This window comes from Oreochromis aureus, linkage group 7 (assembly GCF_013358895.1).
Source record: "Oreochromis aureus strain Israel breed Guangdong linkage group 7, ZZ_aureus, whole genome shotgun sequence".
NCBI classification, from domain to species: domain Eukaryota; kingdom Metazoa; phylum Chordata; class Actinopteri; order Cichliformes; family Cichlidae; genus Oreochromis; species Oreochromis aureus.
Window position 1 is genome coordinate 37424397 of NC_052948.1, and position 26999 is coordinate 37451395.

The 26999-nt window shown below is 38.9% G+C and overlaps 2 protein-coding genes across 6 annotated transcripts in view; one reads left to right on the forward strand and one right to left on the reverse strand.

Moving 5' to 3' along the window:
* Positions 1-8253, reverse strand: part of musk (muscle, skeletal, receptor tyrosine kinase) — a 37139-nt gene extending 28886 nt beyond the window's left edge. The window contains exon 1 of the mRNA XM_031753269.2: positions 8070-8253. Coding sequence (XP_031609129.2) covers positions 8070-8184 — 115 coding nt within the window. The 5' untranslated portion in view covers positions 8185-8253. The remainder of the gene's footprint in view (positions 1-8069) is intronic.
* Positions 8254-10298: 2045 nt separating this feature from the next.
* Positions 10299-24941, forward strand: rassf6 (Ras association domain family member 6). Of its 5 annotated transcripts, XM_039615558.1 has the most exons (12): positions 10308-11080; positions 17123-17245; positions 18000-18074; positions 18252-18330; positions 20385-20545; positions 20985-21076; positions 21334-21533; positions 21618-21719; positions 23387-23438; positions 23528-23646; positions 23767-23864; positions 24193-24941. In XM_039615558.1, the coding sequence occupies exons 3-12, from the start codon at positions 18016-18018 to the stop codon at positions 24266-24268; spliced, it is 1038 nt and encodes a 345-aa protein (XP_039471492.1). In that variant the 5' UTR covers positions 10308-11080; positions 17123-17245; positions 18000-18015; the 3' UTR covers positions 24269-24941. The 5 variants fall into 5 exon arrangements, with proteins under 5 accessions (XP_039471491.1, XP_039471488.1, XP_039471492.1 ...); XM_039615554.1 differs by having other exon boundaries at positions 10300-11080; positions 21334-21719; XM_039615557.1 differs by lacking the exon at positions 17123-17245 and having other exon boundaries at positions 10299-11080; positions 21334-21719.
* Positions 24942-26999: the final 2058 nt, after the last annotated feature.

Here is a 26999-nt window from a genome sequence, read left to right on the forward strand (position 1 = left end):
AAAGGAAAAAAATCATTTTTCTTCATATATATATATAATTTATTTATTGTTGTAGTTGCAGCAGTTTGTGTTTGAGCTTATACATAAACATAATACGCTGAATTATGTTTTATGCTACATAATACACTGTTGAATGTTTATTGGTTATATGTTATTAAGTCCTGAATGAAGAACTGTAAGGAAAGTACATTGTATTTGCTGTGATTTTGGGTGCAGAAGCTACAAAACTTGAATTAATTACTTTTTAATTTATAGGTGACTGCAATTTTATAATTATATTGGCAGTTATTAGTTGGTCATTAGATACTGTATAAGTAAACTGTGTCTATAAATCTAAAATGCTATTACAAAAGCTTTCATATTTTATAAGGAGCCCTATTGTTAGACAAAAAAAAGATATTGGACATTTCACAGTCTGTAAATGTCTTTTCTTTTTATACATTTATTTCAGCATTCAATATAATGATTCAATCACATTATAATAAGTGATAAGGAGGTCTCAACAGCTGCATCTTTTTAGCTAAATTATTTGACATTCTTGGCATTCCTCTGTTGGACTGAGTCATCCGTTTTAGTCAGTGAGGATCCAGCTAACACTGCTGACTAATGAGACAGGGTCAGAGGATTTGTGCTTTGTCACAGTTTTGACCTGAGTAAGCAGAAGAATTTGACCTTGAGATAATGAAAGAAAAAGAAGAAGCGTGTTTGTTGTCAGAATTACATCTGGAACATTTAGGATTTGGTTAGTTTTGGAGGATTAGGACTAGGAAGGGAGGATAGCACAAAAGGAGAGACCAGTATAGAAGCTGAACTTTATCTAGTGTTTAGAGGGTTGCTGTTAGTCTGGTGAGGTTAAAGCAAAGACAACAGAGAAATTTAACATTCAAGGAAAGCCTTTATCCCCACAGCACCCAATGTTCTCCACTATCTGATTTCAGCACATGGTCTTTGTTAAAACTGAGGTGAATAAGTCACCAATTCTGTGTACAAAGACTATGCAAAATATTACACATCTCTTGTGATGTAAATCCATCCAGACTAAAGATGTGATCCATATTTATTTGGCTACTCAGTCTTAATAACGGACAGGGAGTTGCAGGAATTTTGAGCTTGTATTTTCAACATTGTTCTGTTGCTCTAAGTTATTATATTGAGAACTAGATAATTGGTAGTGGGTTTAAAAGAAAGATACAAAAAGCACACTTTTAAAAGACAAAGAGAAGTAAGGAGATGGAAACAGAGGGTTCGGATCAGAGAGTTAGGGTTGCTTTAAACTTTGCATGAACTAAGAAGAGAAAGAGGCAAAATATAAACCAGCGGAGGGAAGAATGAAGAGAGCAGAGGAAGGGTGAGAGCATGGAAAGAGAAGAAGAAGAAAGAAGAAGCAATGATAGGATTAGGCTTACAGGACATTGCTTCTCCCAGTTATGGTATTGTGAAATCTTGGTTTCACCAGAGACAAAACAAGCACAGCCACATTCCCACCCTGAATTCAAGGTCACTGCTGCTGTGACTTACTACTGACTGATGAAAACAAAATAAATAAATCATACTCATGTACTGACAACGTCTTGGTCTTTAAAAAAATGATATATTTGTAGCTAAAGTCAAAGTAAGATGGAGGTCTATGAACTCAGTATCAATGAACTATTCTATGTATTGTCTTGTCAATTTGTGTGGACATTCATTGTCCCAAGAGAACAAATCCTAATTAATTCTGTGGTGAAATAACTTTCCATCTCATTAAAGGCAATTAACCACATGTTGAACTGCTGTTACCCTTGTTGTGGATTAAGGACTAGGTTGAATATCAGGAAACACTTCCTCTAAGAACTTTAATTTCTTTCTTTTTTTCAACTATTATGTTGTATTAAAGTTGCAGCAGATTTGGAGAAGTTTTGCAGACTGTTTGTTTCTGTCTGCAATATCTTTCCATTGCCAATATTATGTCTGAACAGATGGGTAACATCTGAAGACTGAAGCCAAATGACTCATCACTTAAATCAAACGAGAACCTCTGCGGATCTGACCCCGTCAGAGGATTTTGTTTTTCCAAAATCTCTGAATGTTTTTTGGACACCAGAAATGACTCAAGGCTGTCAAGGCCTTTAGAGGAGGCCACTTACAGTGATCACTTCTGGCCTTTGCTATAGGCATTACACAAACCTACTTAATCCAAACTAACAGCAAGTCCCTTTATTATTTTTAGTGTTGCTGTGTCAATGCTGATCTTGATGGGCTGAAGAAGTAGCAACCAGCCTGTTTATGCTAGTGTGCAGCACTTTACAAATGTGTGTGTAACTCAAGAAATGTCCTGGTAAAATGTATCTTTTCCTAATCTTTTACCCATGAAATGTGCTTTTTTCGTACAGCCTGTAACTCATAACCTTTGGTTCCTTTGGAGTTTGCCTTGAATAAAAGTTTATCCTCTGGGTTTTTTCCATGCTCAGAGACAAATTGTAAATACTATCCTCTCTCTCACACGCACACTCACACACACAACCAGGCATACTTCGATGCTGTTGTGCAGACCAGATAGAAGCTTTTGACTTTTACGTTGGACAAATGAGAACAAAACACAAAAATAGCATTCTCATGTTCTCATGGTGTATCTGGTGCTCAGATGTCTGCAAAGGATTCTTCTATTGTTGATACTAGTTCAGTTACACAGGCATGTTGAGCAACGTTAAAAAACCTCTTTAACTAATCGGGCTGCTTTTGAATGCATAAGTGATCTTGATTCTGAGAATAGACTGGCTTACAGCACAGTTGATTACTTATGTGAACAATTATAAATTGAGTCTGAAGGTTTACATATTGAGGTTTACATATTGAGTCTAATTTTGTTAACTTGACAAATACAGATTGAAACCATAATCTAATGTGTAGATTTCTGCTGCTAAAAAAGCCTGGACTGGCTACCTGTACAACCACCAACTAGCAAGTATACTTTTGGACTGTCAGTAACAGACACAACATATAAACTCCACGCAGAAAGGCCCCAGCTGACCAGGAGACTCAAACCAGTTACCTTCTACTGTGAGGCAATGCTGCAATGTGTCACCACAGTTTGTTCGCAGTCATTTCAAATTAAACCGAACACAGGAAAATAAAGACAGATCACCCGTAGCATGACATGAAAGTAAATATTTCTGTGCCAGCCATATTGGCTTTGGTCAATTAATCAATTAATCAGTGCCTCAAAAAACACAAAATAAAACAACCAATAGTATTAAGATAATAACACTTTTATAGCACTTGTCTGTCCAGAGTTGCTAAATATTCATTTACAGATTCATCACAGTTTGTTATACTGTGGTCAAGCCAAACTCTGTCATTAAACACTTGATCTTAAAAAGTGCACCCATGATCATTTAATTTTCACAGATGTTTAAACTCAAATATTGTACACAATTGTGAAAAAAAAGTCTTGAGTCACCCTTCATTTCTTCATATTTAGCTTTACATTTAGGAAATAGGTGCAGTGATCTATTGAAATATATAAAAACATCCTAGAAATACAGTATATAAGAGAAAAGCATAGTTCGTACAGTTCTAACAAGCAAAAGTTAATACTTAGTATGATCACTGTTGGGTTTAAGTCAGTCCTGCTGGTAAACAGAACCTGTTACTGAACGCAATCACACAGACACTAGTGTACATTTTACTTGCAAAGGGAGCATTGGAGAGCATAGCTGCGACTCGCCTGTCCAAGCAACTCCAACTCCTCTGCATCCGCCTCACTCTTTTATTGACAACAGAGGTTACACACAATTCAGTTAACCACGTGACAGTTTTAAGCAGGCATTTCTGAACAACATCAGCGTCTGTATTCTGTGTGTGTGTCTGTGTGTTTTCAGCCATACCATACATAGACACACGACCTTTCAATGAACCTAATGTGTGTGTATGAGGTATGCAGAAAAGCTGAAGTAAGCGTCTTGCTAAACTATAAAAACAGGAACTTGCAAAAGGTCCTGTCTCAAATGGATATTTAAAGGTGTGAAGTCTTACACCTTACATGAACAGAACACGGTGCTTTGCATTGCTCATCTCTGCACTTAGCTGCATTCTAAAGAAAGAAAGCACATTTTATCAGCACAGACACAGATACTGCAAATGTTAAAATCTGAAAATAAATCCTCTGACTGTCTGGCTCTTTCTACATAATGATAACCATATTAGGACACATAAAGGCAATGATTATATATCTATATATTTTAGCACAAATGACAATATAAAAAATATCAATTCCAACAATCACCTTTGTTCTTAAACACATTTTGAACTCTCAAGTTTTCAAGGCAAGTGTTCCAGTAATGTCATTAGGAACTCCTCAGGAATAGTTCTACAGGGTTGTTGAAGGACATTTGAAACTCTAACTTGGATGTTGGATGCTTTTTGTTCTATTCTCTATGAAGATGATCTCACACTGCTTCAAAAATGTTGAGCTCTGGGCTCTGAGGAGGCCAATCCATGATTGACAATGTTCCATTCGGTTTTTGCGTTTTTTTATCCACATTTTGCTTTTACTGCACCACCAGTGTGTTCGGGATCATTGTCATGCTAAAAAATAAAGCCACTGACAATTAGATACTTTCCAGATTCCAGGTATTCCGTGGTGGATCCAAATCTGACTGTACATTTCTGCATTTAAAATTCCATGAATTTGATCCTCAGCACCACTGCTGAAATTTACCCCCAAACCATGTCTTACAGATGGGCTGTAGACAGGTACAGTTGTACCTCTCTCCTGACCTTCTTTATAAAGTAAAAAAGATTTGCACCAAAAACTTCAAATTTGGATTCATTACTCCATGATACCTGTTGCCGCAACAGTGGCAGCAACAGACATGTGTACATCAACAATGGATAATATGGAGTGCAGGAGAGAGTACAGTGGGATGCAAAAGTTTGGGCAACCTTGTTAATAGTCATTATTTTCCTGTATAAATCGTTGGTTGTTACAATAAAAAATGTCAGTTAAATATATCATATAGGAGTCACAACCAGTGATATTTGAGAAGTGAAATGAAGTTTATTGGATTTACAGAAAGTGTGCAATAATTGTTTAAACAAAATCAAGCAGGTGCATAAATTTGGGCACTGTTGTCATTTTATTGATTCCAAAACCTTTAGAACTAATTATTGGAACTCAAATTGGCTTGGTAAGCTCAGTGACCCCTGACCTACATACACAGGTGAATCCAATAATGAGAAAGAGTATTTAAGGGGGTCAACTGTAAGTTTCTCTCCTCTTTTAATTTTCTCTGAAGAGTAGCAACATGGGGGTCTCAAAACAACTCTCAAATGACCTGAAGACAAAGATTGTTCACCATCATGGTTTAGGGGAAGGATACAGAAAGCTGTCTCAGAGATTTAAGCTGTCTGTTTCCACAGTTAGGAACATATTGGGAAAATGGAAGACCACAGGCTCAGTTCAAGTTAAGGCTCAAAGTGGCAGACCAAGAAAAATCTCGGATAGACAGAAGCGACGAATGGTGGGAACAGTCAGAGTCAACCCACAGACCAGCACCAAAGACCTACAACATCATCTTGCAGCAGATGGAGTCACTGTGCATCGTTCAACCATTCGGCTGTATGCGAGAGTGATGCAGAGGAAGCCTTTTCTCCGCCCACAGCACAAACAGAGCCACTTGAGGTATGCTAAAGCACATTTGGACAAGCCAGCTTCATTCTGGAATAAGGTGCTGTGGACTGATGAAACTAAAATTGAGTTATTTGGGCATAACAAGGGGCGTTATGCATGGAGGAAAAAGAACACAGCATTCCAAGAAAAACACCTGCTACCTACAGTAAAATATGGTGGTGGTTCAATCATGCTGTGGGGTTGTGTGGACAGTGCAGGGACTGGGAATCTTGTCAGAGTTGAGGGACACATGGATTCCACTCAGTATCAGCAGATTCTGGAGACCAATGTCCAGGAATCAGTGACAAAGCTGAAGCGCGCCGGGCTGGATCTTTCAACAAGACAACGACCAAACACTGCTCAAAATCCACTAAGGCATTCATGCAGAGGAACAAGTACAACGTTCTGGAACGGCCATCTCAGTCCCCAGACCTGAATATTATTGAAAATCTGTGGTGTGAGTTAAAGAGAGCTGTCCATGCTCGGAAGCCATCAAACCTGAATGAACTGGAGATGTTTTGTAAAGAGGAATGGTCCAAAATACCTTCATCCATAATACAGACTCTCATCGGAACCTACAGGAAGCGTTTAGAGGCTGTAATTTCTGCAAAAGGTGGATCTACTAAATATTGATTTCATTTCTTTTTTTGTGGCGCCCAAATTTATGCACTTCCCTGTTTTTGTTTAAACAATTATTGCACACTTTCTGTAAATCCAATAAATTTCATTTCACTTCTCAAATATCACTGTGTGTGTCTCCTACATGATATATTTAACTGACATTTTTTATTGTAACAACCAACGATTTATACAGGAAAATAATGACTATTAACAAGGTTGCCCAAACTTTTGCAGCCCACTGTACGACCATGCAGCATTTAAAGCATGGAAGTACTGATATTACTTTGAGTTTGATTCTGTAAAAACTGTCAAAAACATCTGAGCAAGCACCTGGCACTCTGCCACTGGAATGTGAAATTCACAGAGAAATGGAAAAATGCTATTTCAGACCCATTAAAATCTGTTATCTATTAGATTTTTCAAAGCTTCAACTAAACAAAATAGGAGTTATATGTTTTTGTGAGAGGCTGCTTGTAACAAAGTGCATAAAGACACAATTTAAAATTGGTTTCAAAATTTCCTGTTATATGCAGCCACAAGACTGTCCGTCATCCATTGAAGATGCATTAGATGCATTTTTATGCTTGTGTGATTCATAGGTCAGTGTTACGTAGCTTAACAAGCAAACAAACAAAGCAAAAAACATACCTCTGTAAATAGTCAAGTACAAGGATTGGACTGATAATAAGTGAAAAAGAAAAAGAAGCCAGTGTCCAAAGAGAACATTTGAAAGACCTTCAGAAAGCTTGGAAAACTTGTTCTAGACCACTTTAAAACATACAAGAAAGTCTGGGTCCTTGGAAGCAAAAGAAAAAAATGAGGGGTGACTCAAGACTTTGTTAAATCCAGTGGAACAGCTGAAGATATTAATGTGTGGTAGATATTGTTTACATCAAATCTTCAAGAGATATTTTCTTTTCTTATTTGACAGTAGTTGATCTGCAATGACATGGAAGAAGCTATGCACATCAATTCAACTTTCTGATCAATGACTTCCACAGGAAAAACCTACCATCAAGTCTAACCCTACACCATGTCAGTCCACCATGTAGCTTGACTGTTACAATAGCCTCCCAGACAGAGTGAAACCGCAGCTGCACCACCTGTTTCTATGAGACAATTTGTTGCATGTATAGCTTTATGTGTGTAGTCATTAAATAATTTCCAATGCCTAGTCGTGTATTATCTATGACTTCATCTCCATCTCGTATCTCATGACCCTGAAGCTGACCTTATTGGTTCAACAACAAGCTCAGGTTTGCGTTTCCTCCCAGTGTGGCTCAGCAGGAGGTGTCCCAAACAGGCTGACATGTGGTGAAGAAGAAGCAGGAATAGCTGGTTCCCCACCACCTCTACCATATGCTTCAGAGAGGATATCCCAAAGTGTAGGAAGGATGTAGATTTAATCACATTTACACTATGTCGACCTATAAACACCTTCTCCTTTTCCCTGCAGGATGTGCAGTGGGAAACAGGTGATTATATGTGCCAGGAAAAACTCAGACTGCTTTCTCTTTGTCTTCTGCACATTATATTCACTTACACATGTTCACCCATCTAAAGGTACAATCTTAAAAGATTTATCATTGACCTTTTTTTTCATTTTGTTCTTCTGTTTACATTTTGTGACATTTATTAGGATTGCTGTTGTAACTTGGCAAGCACACTGCAGCTTTCATGCATAATTAATTCAAACTTCATGTTCTTTTAATTATTCACCACATCAGTGTAATAAGACACTTTAGAAAACTTTAAAAAGACATGCTTGAAGGACCTCTGGTGTAGGAGTCTCACTTACCTGTCTGCATGTTGTAACATGAAGGGATCAAAATCAGCAGAAAGACCAAAATGTGTTCCACAGTCGTCATCCTTGCTCTAGAATTATTGGTCAGAACATTTTCTAGCAGATACATAATGAGACTATGGTGAGATTCCCCCAGTACATATGGAGATGTTCTTGTTGTGTTTCTCTCCTATGTGCATCTGCGTGTGTCTTAGCCAGGGACAGCCATGAGCTCTGTGCTCAGCAAGAACCAGCTTAATCACTCTGCGTATGTATCTCTGTGTGTGTGTGTGTGTGTGTGTGTGTGTGTGTGTGTGTGTGTGTGTGTGTGTGTGTGTGTGTGTGTGTGTGTGTGTGTGTGTGTGTGTGTGTCTGTCTTTTAACTTTGTAAGTGACGGCAGCAGCTGCTTGCTGTCCTCATGTACAGTCACTCAGGTTGTGTAGTTCTGCTCTAAGCTCCACAGGCTCCAGTGCTGGTGTGTTAACTACATTTAAAGTAATCAACAAACAGTGTTTATGTATCATATTCATATAAGACACTAGATACAAGTTTTGGTCAGTATGGGCATACATAAAGACACCGAAATTCTGAAACTTCTACATTTTTTATATGCAGTGCAAATTACTTTACACTGGCATACTATCCTTTTTCTCATGCACCAGTGACCCCATGTAAATCTAGTCAGAGGTGTAATCCTTAAATACACACGTAAAATAGTCAAAAAGCCACTAAAGAGAAAGCTCATGTCAACCATCAAAAGAAAAATAAGGTACATTTTATCTGCAGATGTATCCTCTTTTAATATTAATACCACATTAATATATAAAGAAATGTACAAATACGTATTTTTAAAAATATATAAACAGGCTTATTCTAGCACATTACTTAACATGTATTTACTGTTATATATTGACACACACACACAATCCAGAAGGAAGCCTTTGTGCCCACCTGTTGCCTGCCAGCCTGTACGTCCTGTTTTATTTTGGGAAAGGAATGGCATTTCAGTTCATTTGCTCCTTATCCATTCTGCTTCAGATACACTCTACTATTGTACTCCATCAGCACACACAGTTAGCTTTCAGTCTGTCATCTGTGTAGGTTTAACTGTTGACTTAACGGATGTCACAGGGAGGTTTGTTTAGAAAAATTAATAAATAAAGTGGATTAAATTAAACGTAAAATACAAAGGATTGCTTGTTAATGACCTTCTTGTTTTGTTTTGTTTTGTTTTATCATTCTGTTCTTATGGGCTTTTTGGCTAATTAGCAAAAGCCTATAATATGAGAATTCCTTAACTTTCAGTCCATGTAAACTTTGCATCTGATGAAATAATTCACATCTGTTGACTGTCTAGCTCCATTCACCCTTCGCTATTTCAAAGAGTACATTAGCCTATTATATAGTAAACAGTATGCAGTAAATGTTATGTAAACAGCAGCCCTGCCAAAGCACAGGATTTTTTTAGTTTACACTGCCGCTTGACACAACTGGGCTGTATGTAGTGTAATGAGTCCACTTTTTTAAAAAAAAAATCAGTTTTATTGTTTCATTAAAGTGTTACAACACCAAAGTAACCCAAACACATCAAAGAGATCAGGTTTTAACCTGGTATCAAACCAGGATAAAACTGAAAAAGATAACAGGATCCCACTGATACTGATAGGCCTGGAATCACTGACTCAGCAATACCAGATGGCTCTGTTAAATATTTGTACTAATACTCTGACTCCCTCTGCTGACAGAATCACAGCAGTGGCTCCAATTTGCATCAGACTGAGGTTTGCAAACATACTTTAATGACATCCATTGTTTTGATAACCTGAAAACTTTTTATGATTTCTCCAAATAGGCTGTACTACCAGGTTTCTGCCCTACGTTTTAGTATGTATTCATATGTATGTATATGTATGTATGTGTTTGTATGTGTTTGTGTGTGCTCACATGCATGTGTATTTGACACAAATTGCTTATTTGAAAAGATCATTGCAAAGGCTTTTGAGATTATGACACTTGAAGAAAACGTCTGTTTTCTTTTGAGAGAACATAAAAATTACATTAAACTCCAAAGTCACACTTTTCAGTTCAGCTTAATTCAATTTTATTTATATAATGGCAAATCACAAAAACAGTTACCTCAAGGTGCTTTGTACTATAAGGTAAAGAGCATACATTAATACAGCAAAAACCAAACAATCAGATGACCCCCAATGAGCAAGCATTAGGAGAAAGTGGGAAGGAAAAAGTCAATTTTAACAGGAAGAAACCTCCAGTAGGAGCCCTGGGCAATCATCTGTTCAGGGCGCTCAGGGCATCGTGGGAACCCCCCAGTAGCCCAGGCCTACTGCGCATAAGTAAAGGAGGTTTCAGAGTCACCTGATCCAGCCCTAACTATAACCTAATAAAAATAAAGAGTCAAGTTCTATTTTAAAAGCAAACATACTGAATGTTGACTTGTAGAATTTTTGTGGTGTTACATGCTGAAACCTGAACATCAAATTAGTAGATATTTGATTCTGGCAGTGTAAGACACCTGGCCTAAACTTTTAAAAGGACAAATGTGCTGAATGTGAATAAACTCTGTATTTAGAATGGTTGAAGACTTTCTAGATGGTTCAGTCCAAATGGTACACAAACATCAACAATGTTCCAATCCCACTACAATCTCAGTTGATTTGTAATTTGTAAAATTCCCCAGCAGGCAAATGTAATGTGTTATGCATAACCCCCACTCTCACTCTCTACATCTCTCTCCGGGCATGCATGCACAAACGCACAGTTAAGTCGAGTCATATCTGGTGTCAGTCAGCCACTCCCTATGAACACTGTCTCAACATGTTCTGTAATAATTAACCAGCTGCTGCGGGGTGCTACACACGCTCACCTCCTGCCACATGCACCGTACTCTGGACCTCCTACCACAAACACACATGTACATTATACACACATGAGAGCTCGAACATGGAGTGAACTTTATTTGGAGTGAACCTTTATTCGATAGAAGACTAAAAGATACACTAGTCAGGTAAGAGGAAATGTACTTTTGGTACGTGTTTACTTTATGCTTTGGTTTGTTTGCATGTTCTTTGCAGCTGTAAAAGAACCAAAGAGTGTCTGGCTTAACAAAATGGAAATGAAATGCGTTACACCTCTTTCTGAGCAACACTTGCTAGTCACATTAAGAAAATAAAAGACTGTAATAGTTGAATTCTTTATACTATTTGAATGAAAAGCATACTCATTCTATGTTAGCCACATGCGGTGGACACCAATGTCACAGACTAGAGCTCATGTGACTCAAGTCATACAGTAGCCTGATACAGCACAGTTTATCTGTAGGCTGGAGTAGAATAAAGTTAGGGTTTTTTTTCACAATGTTTGTCAAGTTTTGCAGCCCAGGTGCAAGAAATAACCAGAAGGTATATTAAAATGACATAATCAGGTCAAATCTAGAGAGAAACAAAGAGCAAGAGCTATGTATGAAGACAGTAACATAAAGAAAGGAGTGGCAAAATGGGGAGGAGCAAATGAGTAAAGAAAAGGAAGTAAAACAAATACATGGGTGTGTGTTTGTTTTCTTTGGCCTCATTCCGTTTTTATAGAACCACAGCTGACAATTTGAAAAAGGCTTTTACTGCATACACACACAAAATCATCTGTTCAACCTCCAGATAACATCGTACTAAAAGTAAAGTGAAGCAGTCGACTGTGGCACTGAACTGTGTGAAGTGTACATGCCAAAGAGTTGTAAAAGTTTACGAGTGATTATCTCATGCTATCAGAACATATGCCCTCTTAAAAAAAATAAAAATAAAAAAAAATAAATCTATTTCCTGATGGCTTGTTTAGCGGATTAGCAGAGAGAGGGTTGTAAAGTGTTCACCTACAGCGGGATTTTTACTCACCAATAGCCTCTTGAGAGAACATACGTCATGGTTCTATTTGAACGTCAAATCTGACGCTGGCGATTTTTTTTTCTTCTTGCCTGCAAACAAGATTTACAACTTTAAAGGTCACTTGTCTTCCAGTGAATGTCCACCCTCAAAGCATGCTTTGTATACACTTTAAGAGTAAACTTTTGATTATAATATGCAAAATATTTTTTTAAATGAAGTCTTAATTCTAAAAATGTATAACCACATTGTAACAAAATGCAAAAATGAAATATAAAAACAAAATTATTTCAAATAATTACATGTTTGTGAATACACTATAATACTGTGAATGTGGATGCTGTGTGAAATGGTGGTAAATTGCTGCGCATTCTTTATATTCTTCAGTATATATACAGTGGTTGTTTCCTTTATATTACAAAGACTTATAACAATCAGTCAAAGAGCTGACATTATTATATGCTAGAGCTTAAATTTTCTGCAGCTTACTGAAATGCATCACGTTTTTATGAATAGAAACTGTTCTTGTAGATCACATTGGTGCTATGATTTCTTAAAGCAAATACCATTGAATTGATTTAACCTTTGCATACTGTTCAGGACAAATTTGGGCCATTTCAAGATTAAATATAAAAATAAAATACTTTTTTAAAAATGTCTAAATGTCATTCTTTTAGCCTGAAGAGTGCCTTGAGAAGTATTGCCATGGCACAGATAGACGATCTGAAATATGGTTGGATTATGGTGGTCCAAAACCCAGTTAGGGCCTTTCTGTGTGGAGTTTGCATGTTTGACCAACTCCAGAGCACTTAGGTTATTCTGGCTTCCTCTCACAGTCCAAACACATACCTCAAGTCAAGTCAAGTCAAGTTGGCTTTGTTGTCACTTCAGCCATATACAGTTTGTACACAGTGAGGCGAAACAGCGTTCCTCCAGGGCCAAGGTGCTACATGCAACATAAATTTACAACATAAATTAACAGAAAATCACTAAACTAGCTAACTAGAGACAGGACAGACTGACCTAACATAAATTACAACATAAATTAACAAAAACTAACTATCTAACTAAAACTAACTATTCTAACTAGGTAAGTAGTGCAAAGGAAACCGTAAACATACTTGGTATGTAGGTAGTGCAGGAACAGTAAACATAAAAATATTGTGCAAAAAGAGCATTTACAGGTTGATGTGTAAGTCCAGTCTCAGTGCTTTGAGGTAGTTGAGTTGAGCTGAGTGATAGAGTGTGTGTGTGTGTGTGTGTGTGTGTGTGTGTGTGTGTGTGTGTGTGTGTGTGTGTGTGTGTGTGTGTGTTATCAGTCCAGTCCCTTTTGTTGAGGAGACGGATGGCTTGTGGAAAGAAGCTGTTGCACAGTCTGGATGTGTGTGCCCGAATGCTTCGGTACCTTTTTCCAGATGGCAGGAGTGTGAAGAGTGTGAGAGGGTGTGTCCGATCAGCCACAATGCTGGTGGCTTTGCGGATGCAGCGTGTGGTGTAGATGTCCTTAATAGAGGGAGAGAGACTCGATGATCTTCTCTGCTGTTCCCACTATCCGCTGTAGGGTCTTGCGGTCCGATATGGCACAGTTCCCAAACCAGGCAGTGATACAGCTGCTCAGGATGCTCTCAATAGTTCCTCTATAGAAGGTGGTCAGGATCGGTGGTGGAAGCTGGGCCTTTCTCAGTCTTCTCAGAAAGAAGAGACGCTGTTGGGCTTTCTTGTGCAGGAAGCTGGTGTTGAGGGACCATCCGAGGTCTTTCTCCAGGTGGACGCCCAGGAACTTGGTGCTGTCGACGATCTCCACACAAGGAGCCGTTGATGCTCAGCGGTGAATGGTCGCCTCGTGTCCTCCTAAAGTCAACAACCATCTCTTTTGTCTTGTCAACATTCAGAGACAGGTTGTTGTCTTTACACCAGTCCGATAGCCTCTGCACTTCCTCTCTGTACGCTGACTCGTCGTTCTTGCTAATGAGACCCACCACGGTCGTGTCATCAGCGAACTTAATGATGTGGTTTGAACTGTGTGTTGCCACACAGTCATGTGTCAGCAGTGTGAACAGCAGAGGACTGAGCACACAGCCTTGTGGGGCCCCAGTGCTCAGTGTGGTGGTGCTGGAGGTGCAGTTCCCCATCCGTACTGACTGAGGCCTTCCGGTCAGAAAGTCCAGGATCCAGTTGCAGAGGGAGGTGTTCAGGCCCAACAGGCTCAGCTTTCCGATCAGTTGTTGGGGATGATCGTGTTAAATGCTGAGCTGAAATCTATGTACAGCATTCGAACGTGTGTGTCCTTCTTGTCCAAGTGTGTGAGGGGCAAGATGGAGTGCAGTGGAGATGGCGTCGTCCGTTGAGCGGTTATGGCGGTATGCAAATTGCAGTGGGTCCAGTGAGGGGGGCAGCAGGGTCTTGATGTGTCTCATGACGAGCCGTCAAGCACTTCATGATGGTGGGTGTAAGTGCAACAGGACGGTAGTCGCTGAGACAGGACACAGAAGACTTCTTGGGCACGGGACAATGGTGGTGGCCTTGAAGCACGTGGGAACGACGGCACTGCTCAGAGAGATGTTGAAGATGTCAGTGAGAACATCTGCCAGCTGTTCAGCACATTCTCTGAGCACTCTGCCTGGGATGTTGTCTGGACCAGCAGCTTTACGTGGGTTGACTCTGCATAGAGTTTTCCTCACCTCAGCTGTAGTGAGACACAGCACCTGGTCGCTCGGAGGAGGGTGGACTTCCTCGCCGCCATGTCGCTCTGCCTGTCGAACCGGCGTAGAAGTTGTTCAGCGCATCTGGGAGGGAGCCGCCACCATCACAGGCAGGTGTTGTCGTCCTGTAGTTGGTGATGGCTTGTAAGCTCTGCCACATGCGCCGCGTGTGTCGCCGCTGTCCTTGAAGTGGTTGTGGATTCTCTGGGCGTGTGCACGCGCCGCCTCTCTGATGGCCCGAGAAAGTTCGCCCTAGCTCTGCTAAGCGCCACCTTATCTCCCGCTTTGAAGGCAGAGTCTCTGGTCCTCAGAAGTGCACGCACTTCCGCAGTAATCCACGGTTTCTGATTGGGTCGTGAGATGATGGTCTTGGAGACAGTGACGTCATCGCTGCATTTGTTGATGTAGCTGGACACTGATGACGTGTACTCCTCCAAGTCAGTGAAGTCGCTGTAAGTTGCTGCCTCCCTAAACATGTTCCAGTCAGTGCTCTCAAAACAGTCCTGAAGAGCAGAGGTGGCTCCTGCTGGCCAGGTTTTCACCTGCTTCAGAACCGGTTTTGATCGCCTGACGAGTGGTCTTTATGCTGGGATTAGCATAACAGAGATGTGGTCTGAGTAGCCAAGGTGGGGGCGGGGCTCTGCCCGATATGCGCCGGGGATGTTTGTATAAACAAGATCCAGCGTGTTTTCCCCTCTTGTTGCAAAGTCCACATACTGATGGAATCTAGGAAGCACTGACTTGAGATTTGCATGGTTGAAATCTCCAGCAACAATGAACAGTCCATCCGGGTGTGTGTTTTGCAGTTCACTGATGTTTGTATACAGTTCCCCTAACGCTTCCTTAGCATTAGCGCTAGGTGGAATGTACACTCCGATAATAAAAACAGTGGTGAATTCCCGTGGTAAATAAAAAGGTCTGCATCTAACAGTCACAAACTCCACCAGCGATGAGCAATAGCTAGAAACTAGTACAGAGTTCTTGCACCATTTCGCGTTGATGTAAATACACAGGCCGCCACCGCGAGTCTTACCGCACAGAGCTGCGTTTCTGTCGGCACGAAACGAGGCCAGCCCGGTCAGCTGAATAGCGGCGTCCGGTACTCTGTAGCTGAGCCATGTCTCCGTGAAAATAAAGACACAGCAGTCTCTAACCTCACGCTGTGTAGCCTGCTGGAGTCGGATGTAGTCCAGTTTATTATCCAGGGAGCAGACGTTGGATAAGATGATGGACGGGAGAGCCGGCCGGCTACCTGTTAGCTTAATTGATAATTCTAAATTGGGCATTTGTATGAGATATTGCTTGAGCTGCACTATGAAGTGATAAAGTGATATATATATTAATTTTAAAATGGTTGAAACACTTGTAGCTAAAAGTGCTTTGAGTGGTCATAAAGAACAGAAAGGTTATGTATAAATGAAAGTACATCCTGTGGTTGTTTGTGCTTTGTAACTACAAGCACAAATATCCACAATGTAAGGAAAAAATCTCATACCGAGCAAACTGAGATTAAACTAACTGAGAGCTAAGATTAAAACAGAGCTCATAAGTGGGGTTGTGGGATCATAAGATTAGAAAGGCACGTGACTTACCAATGCTTTGAATGCACAGACTAGTTTGCAATAGGCAAGTTTTCGTTTTTTTGTTTTTTGCTTTAAGATTTAATTATAAATGGTCGCAATGAAAGTTTTTTGTGAAACAAGTGAAGACAATGATTAATGATTATAATAGTTCAACATGGTTATATTTGTTCTTGCTATTTTCACTCTCAATAAAATAATGATAAATTACTATGCTTGTAATGGTTAAATCTCTTAGGTGAGATGATGTTCTCAAAAATGAGTGTTATTAAACTTGAAAAATAAAACATTTATTAATCTTAATAGGCAATTTATACATTCTAAATAGAGTTGCTGATTAAAATTTGTTGGAAACCCTAAACTCTGCATGTTTAAGAGGGAAGACATACAAACTGCTGGATTTAACTCAAACTCGAGGGGCTGGAGTCAGAATGATGAGCATGATAATCCTTTTTTTTAAAGCAATTTTAGCAAACATTATTATAAAAGTACATTTGCTCTATGCCATGTGCTTCAGTACTTCATTCACACAAACATGCCCACCTGGGAGTTGTTACATAGACCCTGGATTTACAAATGAACTCCAACTCCAAGCTTCTATCATTATGATTACCATTATTATTGTAATTAGTAGGAGGAGGAGTTGTAGTAGTAGTAGTAGTACACTGGTATAAACATAGTGTTTTCTATCAGAAAAGAGTAAAAAAGAGTCTTGACTGATTCTTTGATATATTAGGGATTGTATATTGTGCTTTACTGTTACAGTGCTTAAATGCAGTTTTACATTAAAGTTTGTTGCCAGATTCTGTCTTCATGTGCACATAAGACACAAATACCAACGTTTTTCTGTAGAAACTGCGGGCTTAAAGTTTTGTTGTTGTTATCGTTGTAGCTGGCACGTCCCTCTGCGCAAGAGGAAACCGTCAGTCAGAGGAGTGCCGTGGCTTCTGGTATGACAGCTGCTGAATAACTGAGATATTACTAACCAGCAAACAGGCTGAGGCAGAGAAAACTGGTAAGAATGAAAGAAATAGACATAAATGACTGCTGTTTTCAGACTGCTGGGATTTTTTTGCAGGATTCCAGAAAATAACAGGAGAAAGAAGTTTTTGCTTTTTTGTTTTTTAAATGAGGCAACGTGAATATTCCAGCAGTCCTCTTTGTCCGTCACAGACTTCGGCGTCTCTGACCAAAGAATAAACAAATGGTTAGGTCTACACTGTCATCACGGGTTGCTGGGTGGAGTGCTGCTATAAAATCTCTTAGACACGAGCACAAAAAGAAAGTAAAAGAGTGAATGCATGTTAGAGAGAGAGCGAGCAAGTGAAAGAGAGAGAGGGATAAATATAACACAAACACATCAGAGAGAGAGACAGAGAGACTGGAAAGAGATATTTAAAGCACAGAAGGAAGAGAGAGGCAGACACAAAGACAGAGAGAAGAGAGGATAGCTCTGACTCACCATGTTAGAGGAGGTAAGACTCGATTTATTTGATTGTTCTTGGAAACACTGACAGCTAGTTGAGGATTGTAGAAGTGCACTGTAGCTCCCAGTGTCTTTCCTTGCTCAAGTTGGACATAATGCTGGTTAACTATTTTTATGGAGCCATATGCACTACTACACAATACTGTTCAACAAGTTGGCAGCATCTGGTGTTAGTCACCTGGTTTTACACTCAAGCTTACACGTATATGTTTGAGTTTTTCGGCCAACTGCAAAAACAGAATCTTTTCATTAACTTTATAAAATTGTTTGTTTGTTTTCACAGCAGTAGATGACCAGACATGAACGAAGCAGCTCTCCTCCCAGTCATCAAGGCAGGGAATGGGAGAACACTGTCCAGGTGAGTTACTTTGTATACTAAATGTTATTTATGTATTATGTATTTCATGTTCCCTCAAGTGGTTCCAAATAATTTGACAAATAATACAAAATATAAAATAATAAACTAATAGATATGACCTGAACATTGTCGGGCTGTGCTGTGCAAAACCTTGCATTCGTTTTTTATTAATTTTAGAGCGAAGTTTCTCTCCCTGTTTAATACCTACAACTGTTTCCTGAAGGACCAGACTCAACTTCACCTCACTTACGCTCAGGTATGATTTCATAAGAATTTGAAATAGTTCTCCATTTTGTTTCCCATTACTTGGGATATTCACATTGCTAGTTAGTAATGATAGTTAATAGGTAATATACAAAAGCACCATGACTCAGTGGTTAGTGCTTTGGCTTCCTGGGGTCAAATCCACCTGCCTGTTGAGGCCTGTCTGTGTGGAGTTTGCATGTGTGTGGGTTCTCTCACACTACTCTGACAGAAAAAGATTGTTTGTCCTTGTCTGTGGTAGCCAATAGACTGCAGACCTGAGGCCTGTACTTCAGGGTTAATCCTGAGTTTTTAGTACTGTGAATGTGGATGACTTCTTACAGGTGTAGATGGTAGCTTACATTGCTAGCCTAACCTGCTTAGGAGCAGGTTATGTTCCACATCATAGATCAACAGGTATTTAATCACCACCTGCTAGCCAGTTTTTCCTGAAAATAGAATCAGCATTCCTGGAAGATCTCCCAGACTTCTTTGCACAGAGAGTAGGAGGGCCTAAAGTTCCAGTAGTTTCTAAAGTCTCCGTGTTTCTCCATTGAGCATCAGTATTAAATATAGATTCCTTTGCACAAATTTATTCCTTGATTTTTTGTTTTCCTGTTCACTGTGAACAATTTTATAACAGGGTTATTATTCTATAAACTTTAATTTATAAACCTAAAACAAAGCACCCATTTGTACTTGCTGCTCTGTCTGCCTATCACATTTGCTTGTAGAATAAGGCTATATTTTCAAACCTGTTTTTATATTAATTTGTTATTTGTTTGTTTGTTTCTTAGACCATTAAATAATAACCAATTATAATCCATTAGATTCCCCCATGACATAATGATAGAGCTGTAATTTTGATAAGTCTGTTAACTCATGTAGTCGGCAGCTCCATAGCGATATACAGTCCTGATCAAAAGTTTAAGACCACTTGAAAACTGGCAAAAAATCATATTTTGCATAGTTGGATCTTAACAAGGCTCCAAGGTTCCAACTGAAACAGGCTTTTCAACTGAAACCCCACCAAAACAGAAATGAAAGTTCCAAACATGAACTCAGTAATGAGTAGCTCCACCGTTTTTGTTGATCACTTCAAAAATTTGTTGTGGCATGCTTGATGCAAGCGTTTCCATGAGGTGAATGGGAACATTTCTCCAAGTGGTGAAGCCAGCCACACGAAGGGCATCTACTGTCTGGAACTGTTGTCCATTTTTGTAAACTTCCTTGCCATCCATCCCCAAAGGTTCTCTGTTGGATTTAGATCAGGGGAACACGCAGGATGGTCCAAAAGAGTGATGTTATTCTCCTTGAAGAAGAAAACTTTCTTCCACCTTTCAATGTCTTGCAAAGTCCATGCAGTCAGTTCTGTGCTGTTCAAGGAGACGAGACCTTTAAAGACCTTTTCTGTTTTGAAGCCCTTCAGTCTCTCCCAGATGCCGTCTGATGGTTATTGGGCTGCAGCCAGCACCTGTAACAGCCTTAACTTGGGTCGAGGATCGTCCAGTGTCTTGACAGACAGCCAACTGGATCCTCTGGCTCAGTGCTGGTGAAATTTTTGGGGGTCTTCCACTTGACTTTTTTGTTCCATAAGCCTCAGGATCATTTAGGAAATTCCAAATGACGGTCTTACTGCGTCCCACCTCAGCAGTGATGGCACACTGCGAGAGACGTTGCTTATGCAGTTCAACAACCCAACCACGTTCAAAAAGAGAAAGCTTTTTTGTTTTTGCCATCAGAACATCATGATAGTGTAACTACCTGACAGAAAATGACAGTGAATCCACATTTTTGCACAGATTTGGCCTTTTAAAGGCATGTGGTCCTAAACTTTTGATCAGCTGTAAAATAAACTGCATGCTCAAAAAAATGATTTGTCTCACTCCCATTTCTTCTTTTTGCATATTGAAGCTCTACTTGGAACCTTGTTAAGATCCAACCATGCAAAATATGATTTTTTGCCATTTTTCAAGTGATCTTAAACTTTTGATCAGGACTGTATCTAGCCATATAGCTAAAAGTGGAGATTGTTTTAACATGTCTGTGTATGTGTTTCTGTAACAGGAAGCAGATGGCACGATGGTGGTGGAAGGCATGCTGAATATCTGCTGGGGAGTACGGAGACCAATCAGGCTGAAAATACAGGATGACAAACAAATGTTTCCATTTGTTCCTAAGACCCCTCCAGATCCCACCAGTCCAGTCAGCCCACTGGAAAGCAAGAGGTTAAAATCAAATTTTGTACAATATTTTTAGTATTGGTGGGAAACAGTGGCTCTGTGGTTACCACCATTGCCTCACAGCAAGAAGATCCTGAGTTTGCCTCCACCATCTGACCGCAGGCTTTGCATGAGCTCCCCTTGTCTGCATGGGTTCTCTCGAGGTACTCCAGCTTCTTCCCACAGTCCAAAGACATGCAATTGGGGGGGTCAAGTTAATTGTTGACCCTAAATTGGCCATAGGTGTGAATGTAAGTGCAAATGGTTGTCTGTCTCTCTCTGTTAGCGCTGCTTCAGATTGGCGACCTGTCCAGGGTGTACCCTGCATCTCAACCAGTGGTAGCTGGACTAGGCTTCAGCTCACACGCAACCCTACTGCATGACCACAGTGGTTATATAGCTAAAGCGTTTCAGGCTTTATTTTCATAGTCAATCTTTCTTTCAGAGGAATGTCACGATGGGGAGAATATGTTGACCTTCACCAGATAGATGAGATGGTTGAGACACCACAAGAAACAATCAAAAACCCTTTATCAGGTGAATGTTTTTTTCTCTTCGCTATCTCTGTCATTTCTCAAAAATGCTATCTTAACCATTAAATAAGAGTGTATTATAGATATTGTTGGACATAAGATCTTGGCTTATGGATTATCATCAAATCTTATTGTTAGCTTTAGTTGAATGTTATGTCTACTTGTTTACACACATTTAAAACTGTCTTGTTTATTGTAGTTACTCACACCATATGTTGAATGTGAACCTTTTTTCTCTGGGGGTGTTTGCACAATCTAAAGGACCACCTGTTTATGAGACCTCGACCCTGCGCCCTCCAAAGCAGAAGAATCCAGAACAGGAAGCAGAGTCCAACCTGTTCCGTTGTATGAGTGATGCCTCGCTGGTTAAAAGAAGGAGGAGCACGGGAAAGTCAGCAGCTCAAAGAGAAAAAGAAAGGCAACATCGCTTTTCAATCAATGGCCATTTCTACAATTACAAAGTGGGTTTCTGCTTAAAACTGCCCTCAGGGCTTCTTTTCTTCATCATGAGTTTAAGGTCAGTGTTGTTTCACTCTGTTCTACAGACCTCAATCTTCACTCCGTCCTTTGGTACGCCAACTAAAGTTCGTATCTCTAGCAGAATGACCACAAACCAAGTCATTGAACAGCTGCTGCACAAGTTCAAAGTAGGTTTGGTACATGAGGACTAGTAGAAAAAATGATTTTAAGTTAATATGTGTATATGCAAGTGCTGTGAAAAAAAGGAATTTCACCTTGAGTTTTTAAAGGCACAGTAAGTTTATGAGAGGTTTTAATAGACAAAACCCAATTTTGAACACATAAATATATATATATATATATATATATATATATATATATATATATATATATATATATACATATCTTGATTAGTGTGTAATTAAATCTTTCAAGAAACTGATTAAACTTAGAAATAATGCATTAAAAATACTTTGATGTCGCGATGTTGCTGCTATCTTGAATACAGTGTCCGACATTGACATCACCAGTCCATCCTGTTGTGCATGTGACTAGAGATCAGGCACACTTATTCTGCACCTTATAACGTTTCATTCAAAGATCACAAATATCTTACACACTGTACCTTTAAATACAAAATGCAGTTTTTAAATGATGATTTCATTTATTCAGGAGGGAAAAAACAGCTACCCAAACATATCTCGGGATTGCCCCCACTTGTTAAATCATGAATTTTTAAAAAAAAAAAATTTTGGAATGTTCATGTTCATTTTCAGCAGCCACACCCAGGCCTCATTACTGTCAGACATGTTGAATCAGGTAACAGGCTAAAAGAGCTCGGAAAGCGACAAACATTGCCCAAACCTAACCTACTTAAGAACAGATAGGAAACAAAGTCAGTGACATCTCAGTATGGAAAGGGTTACGAAGCCATTTCTAAGGCTTTGGGATTCCAGTGAAACAAGGTGATAACCATTATCTACAAATGGAGAAAACTTGGAACACTGGTGAAACTTCCCAGAACTGGCCGCCCTACAAAACTTACAACATGACCTCATTCAGGGCATAACAAAAGAACCAGGTTTATATCCTGTCACATCAAAAAACTAACACAGCTTTTCATAAAAAGAACATTATACCAACAGACAATGGTGATAGTGCGAAGCAACAGAGCAACTCCAGATCCTTGCAGCTCTTGGACCTGGATGACTTCTTGTAATTAACGGAATCATGAATTCCTGAAGGAGAGGTTTGGTTAGCTTTTGTCCCTTAAAGAATGAAATCATGATCTAAAAATTGTAGTTTGTATTTGCTCAGGTTACCTTTAAATGAAAATTATGAACACAAATGAATATTAAAATTTGCTTGATGATCTGAAATAAATGAGTGTGACAAATATGCAAAAATCTAAGAAATTAGGAAGGAGCCAAAAAAAAATTTCACAGCACTGTTTAGGGAGAGAGGTACACTATATTGGCAAATGTATTTAGTCTCCCATATCAATTACTGAATTCAGGTGGTCCAATCACTTCCATGGCCACTGGTGTGTAAAAGCCCCTAGGCACGTAGAGTCCTTCTACAAACATTTGTGAAATAATGGGTTGCTCTCAGGGTTGCCAACATCTTATTAAACCTTATGGATTAAGCATGGGATGTCACTCAAGTTCTCGTGTAAACGTAGACGAGCAAATACTTTTGCAATATAGTGTATAGGAAGGGCAGTATTTGAAAGTAAGCACTCACATAGTGGTGAAGTAAATAATGTATAGTCAGAATTCATCAAACCATAATAACTTCTTCCAAAAAAAAAAAAAATGTATATATTTATATATTTCTTTGGCTGTGTGTTCATCAGATACAGAACGATCCCCAGGAATTTGCTCTCTACTGTCTTCATCAAAGTGGAGGTGGGTTCATCTTTTCCACAAGAAATGCAATAATTAGACATAGCACAAGAAAATGCTGCACCAATGTGGCACTTGTGTGCTTTGTCCAGAAAAAAGGAAGCTGAGTAACACAGACCAGCCGTTATGGGAGCGCATACTGCAGGGACCCTCTGATGACATCATGAAGATTTTTTTGATGGATGCGGATGAAGAGGAAGTTAGTGATGATGTGAGTGTAGTAGCCATGCCTTTACTTAAGTGTTTTAAGGTACCTTCATTTACTTCTAATAAGGAGTTTTCTGCTTTTTTATTTGTTGCAAACTATATGGTACCATATTTTTCTTTGCAGGTAGCTCAATATCTGAACTTGGAGCTTCCAATCCTGGAAAACGTTTTACAGAAACTCAAAGACGAGGAGAACAGAGAGATACAAAGGATTGAGAACAAGTTAGTATACAATTTTATTTGTTTAAACGCTCTTGACTTACTTTCTCACAAGTGCAATTAAGTTTTGAAAATAGGGAAAATAAATAAAGAGCCTAACGGTGCGTGTTTCACCACTTATGCATGACTACATCTTCCTTTTCACCTTTCAAAAAGATGTGCATAACCAACATTCACCAGTCACGTGTGAAAACTGTAGTAACATTTGAGGTCAGGTGGTGGCGCCAGTATTTAAACTTTCTCATTTATATTTTTGCTTACTTATGGTGTCTGTATCTCTCTCTTAATCTATCTATCTCTCCGTGTGTGTGTTTGTGTGTGTGTGTGCCAGGTACAAACACCAAAAGAGAGTCCTGTCCAATATGTTAAACTGTAAGATGTCACGTCCCATTGAGACCAGTGTCTAACAACTCACCAGATTTTCTAAAACAAGATTCAACATTCAGTACAGCATCATTTCCATGTTCAACGATGAAAGATCTACAGAAATATGAGGAATTCTTTTCCCTTGTTTTTTTTTCCTTACAAACTCTTTAATGTTATAATTCTGCATCTCTGATACATGGTAAAGATGAACAATTTGGGATATGAAGCATGAAGCTGGTGTATATCCCATACAAAAATGTATCATCCTTCCAGTCTTATGTGTCTTTTTCTATTTTAAACTGTAAAATAAGTTAAAGATGCAAATGTAAGAAGTTGCTGCCAGAAAATGTAATTCAGTGTGTCCGTGAATAAATATGGGACCAGCATGGCCACTTCTGTTTGTGCTTTCTGTTTGCTATGTTTGAGTTGTGTGTGCCACTGGAGCTTTTCAAGGGTTAACTGGACTCTGCTCAAGGTTAAATTGGATTCTATTTTTTATCAATGATCAATATATGTGTATATAGACTTTTGATAAAACTATATTGATTGTTAAAAACCTGCTGAAACCATAGGTAAATGATGACCTTTTCTCTTTTTTCCTGTACTTTGTTATTTTATATGTGGTTGAGTTGGATGGATTTCATTGCTGATTTCTGGTATTTATTTTACTGGTTTGTAATAAAGTGTTGACTGGCTCAATGACCACAATGGAAATAGTTCTTGTATGTGGTGTTTGTCAAATTTTAATCCAGACAAAACTTCTTAGGCTTTCCTTGAGTCTTGACATTGGCACTTTCCTCAGACTCCTGCACTTTCCTCTTTACGTAGTTTTCCCACTGTGTTTCTATCTCTTCCATGAGAGTCTGCATAATACTTTGTACTTACTGTAGGCCTCTGTTATTTTGTTTCTCTGCCTCCACCCTTTTTTAAAAAATGTGTTTGCCTTCATCTGAACCTCTCAAAGTGGCTGGTGGTTAATTTGTCACTTAGTCACTCTGTGCAGCCAAACATCGTTCCAAAGATGCCACACATGACAGGCTGAAAGTGGGGGAAATATGTCTAACATGAATCATAAGATGAGGAAAATGCCACTTTAATTAAAGCAATCATCAACAATGGTACGAACAAGATGACAAAGAGTGAATGCAATAATAAGCTACTTAAGGGGACAGATAATAGGAAAATTGGGTGATAGGAGATAAAACCAGTAAATAAAAGTCCTCTCTCTTTCTGCTTCTCTGTGTCTGTGTGTGAAAGATGGGAAAATGCTTACAGATGGAAAACCTTGTCATCCTAATAGTTAAATAATGAATGTGAAATGAGGTGAGCATTGCAGTTTAGAGGCAAAGACTTTGTAATGGCTTGCCAGCCCACCAGACAGCCTCATATCACTAAGCAATTTTCCTCTGCCATGATGAATGACTAAATGAGTATAAATAGATGTTTTATTGTAGGATAGAGTTTCCTTGTGCACCAGTTTCCAAATGGTAGACTTTTAAGAAATGGAAAATGAGTGTTCCCAGTGGCATAGTTTTGCTGTTCCATCATGAAAGAGATCCATAGATGTTAGCTGTGCAAGCCCCAGAAGAGGTTTAACATTTCTGTTTTTGAAAATTGGGTTTTGGCAAAAGAGGAAGAATGTATTCTTATCCACTAAATGCAACTTTTCATTTAGTTTATTCATTTAATTTTGTTTTTATTTAAAAAAAATCATACAAGTTTGTAGTTTTAACTGAGATAATATTGTACATGCAGAGCAAATATATGTGATTTATGTAAGCGCCTGACAACTCTGGGTGTAAGCCACAGGATTAAAGAGAGAAAGAGAGAGAGAGGATTTTAGCAATACAGATAAATAGATTATTAGTTTGGTTTATTAGCTTGTTTAACTGCTCATTAACAAACATGCACAAATGTCTAACCAGCCATCCACGTGATAGCGAGGTCAAACTGGTTCATCAGAATTGAGAAGAAAATTAATGGTTTCTCATTCCAGATAGATGTACACCAATGATTACAAACAGGGAATATATATGTGTGTGTGTGTGTGTGTGTGTGTGTGTGTGTGTGTGTGTGTGTGTGTGTGTGTGTGTGTGTGTGTGTGTGTGTGTGTGTGTGTGTGTATGTTTGATGAACCTTTGTGGTCACAGGCCAGCACCCTCCCGAGCTTGTTCATCCATATGAGCTGCAAAATTATGAAAAATGGGCCTCTTCTTTCTTCTTACACTGATCTTGTAAGTAAACAGTCAACCATTAAATTCTTATTTTTAATTTGTAATGTGCTATTATTGAGTGACTATTTAAGGAGGACCTGACATGATGACAATCAAGGTCAGCTTTTGTTAAATAAAAAAAAAAATCTCTCATGAATCTTCATTTGTATTAAAAAGCTAGCAAGATGAGACAATAGAAATGAAAACAAAAAAATGAAATTCTTCAATATTCATGTTTTATTTTACTCCTTAAGATTCATTTGTGTCTCTGGAGGTGCGTCCAAAAAGAAAGGTGATTGAATATTCTTATCATGGGTGTTTAACTCATTTTATGACTCCATGCTTCTTCATGTTGGATAACTGAATCATTTAATTTTAGATGTGAAGTTTGAGGACACTCAACATTTAGGCTTAATGTCTAAAATTCTGGCAGCAAACAAAGGTAAGTTTTATTTATTCAAAATACAATGTTTCAGCTGCATCCTCGCTTACAACCTACAGTGTTATTTCGCATTAAAAGTTAATTATGAGAAAAAAATATTGGCTGCTCAGATGAGAT

Coding starts and splice junctions, on each gene's coding strand:
- rassf6 (XM_039615557.1), top strand. CDS start 18,016: ATGAACGAAGCAGCTCTCCTCCCAGTCATCAAGGCAGGGAATGGGAGA. Junction 18,075..18,251: donor AATGGGAGAACACTGTCCAG/GTGAGTTACTTT, acceptor TATTAATTTTAG/AGCGAAGTTTCTCTCCCTGT. Junction 23,439..23,527: donor CTGTCTTCATCAAAGTGGAG/GTGGGTTCATCT, acceptor TGCTTTGTCCAG/AAAAAAGGAAGCTGAGTAAC.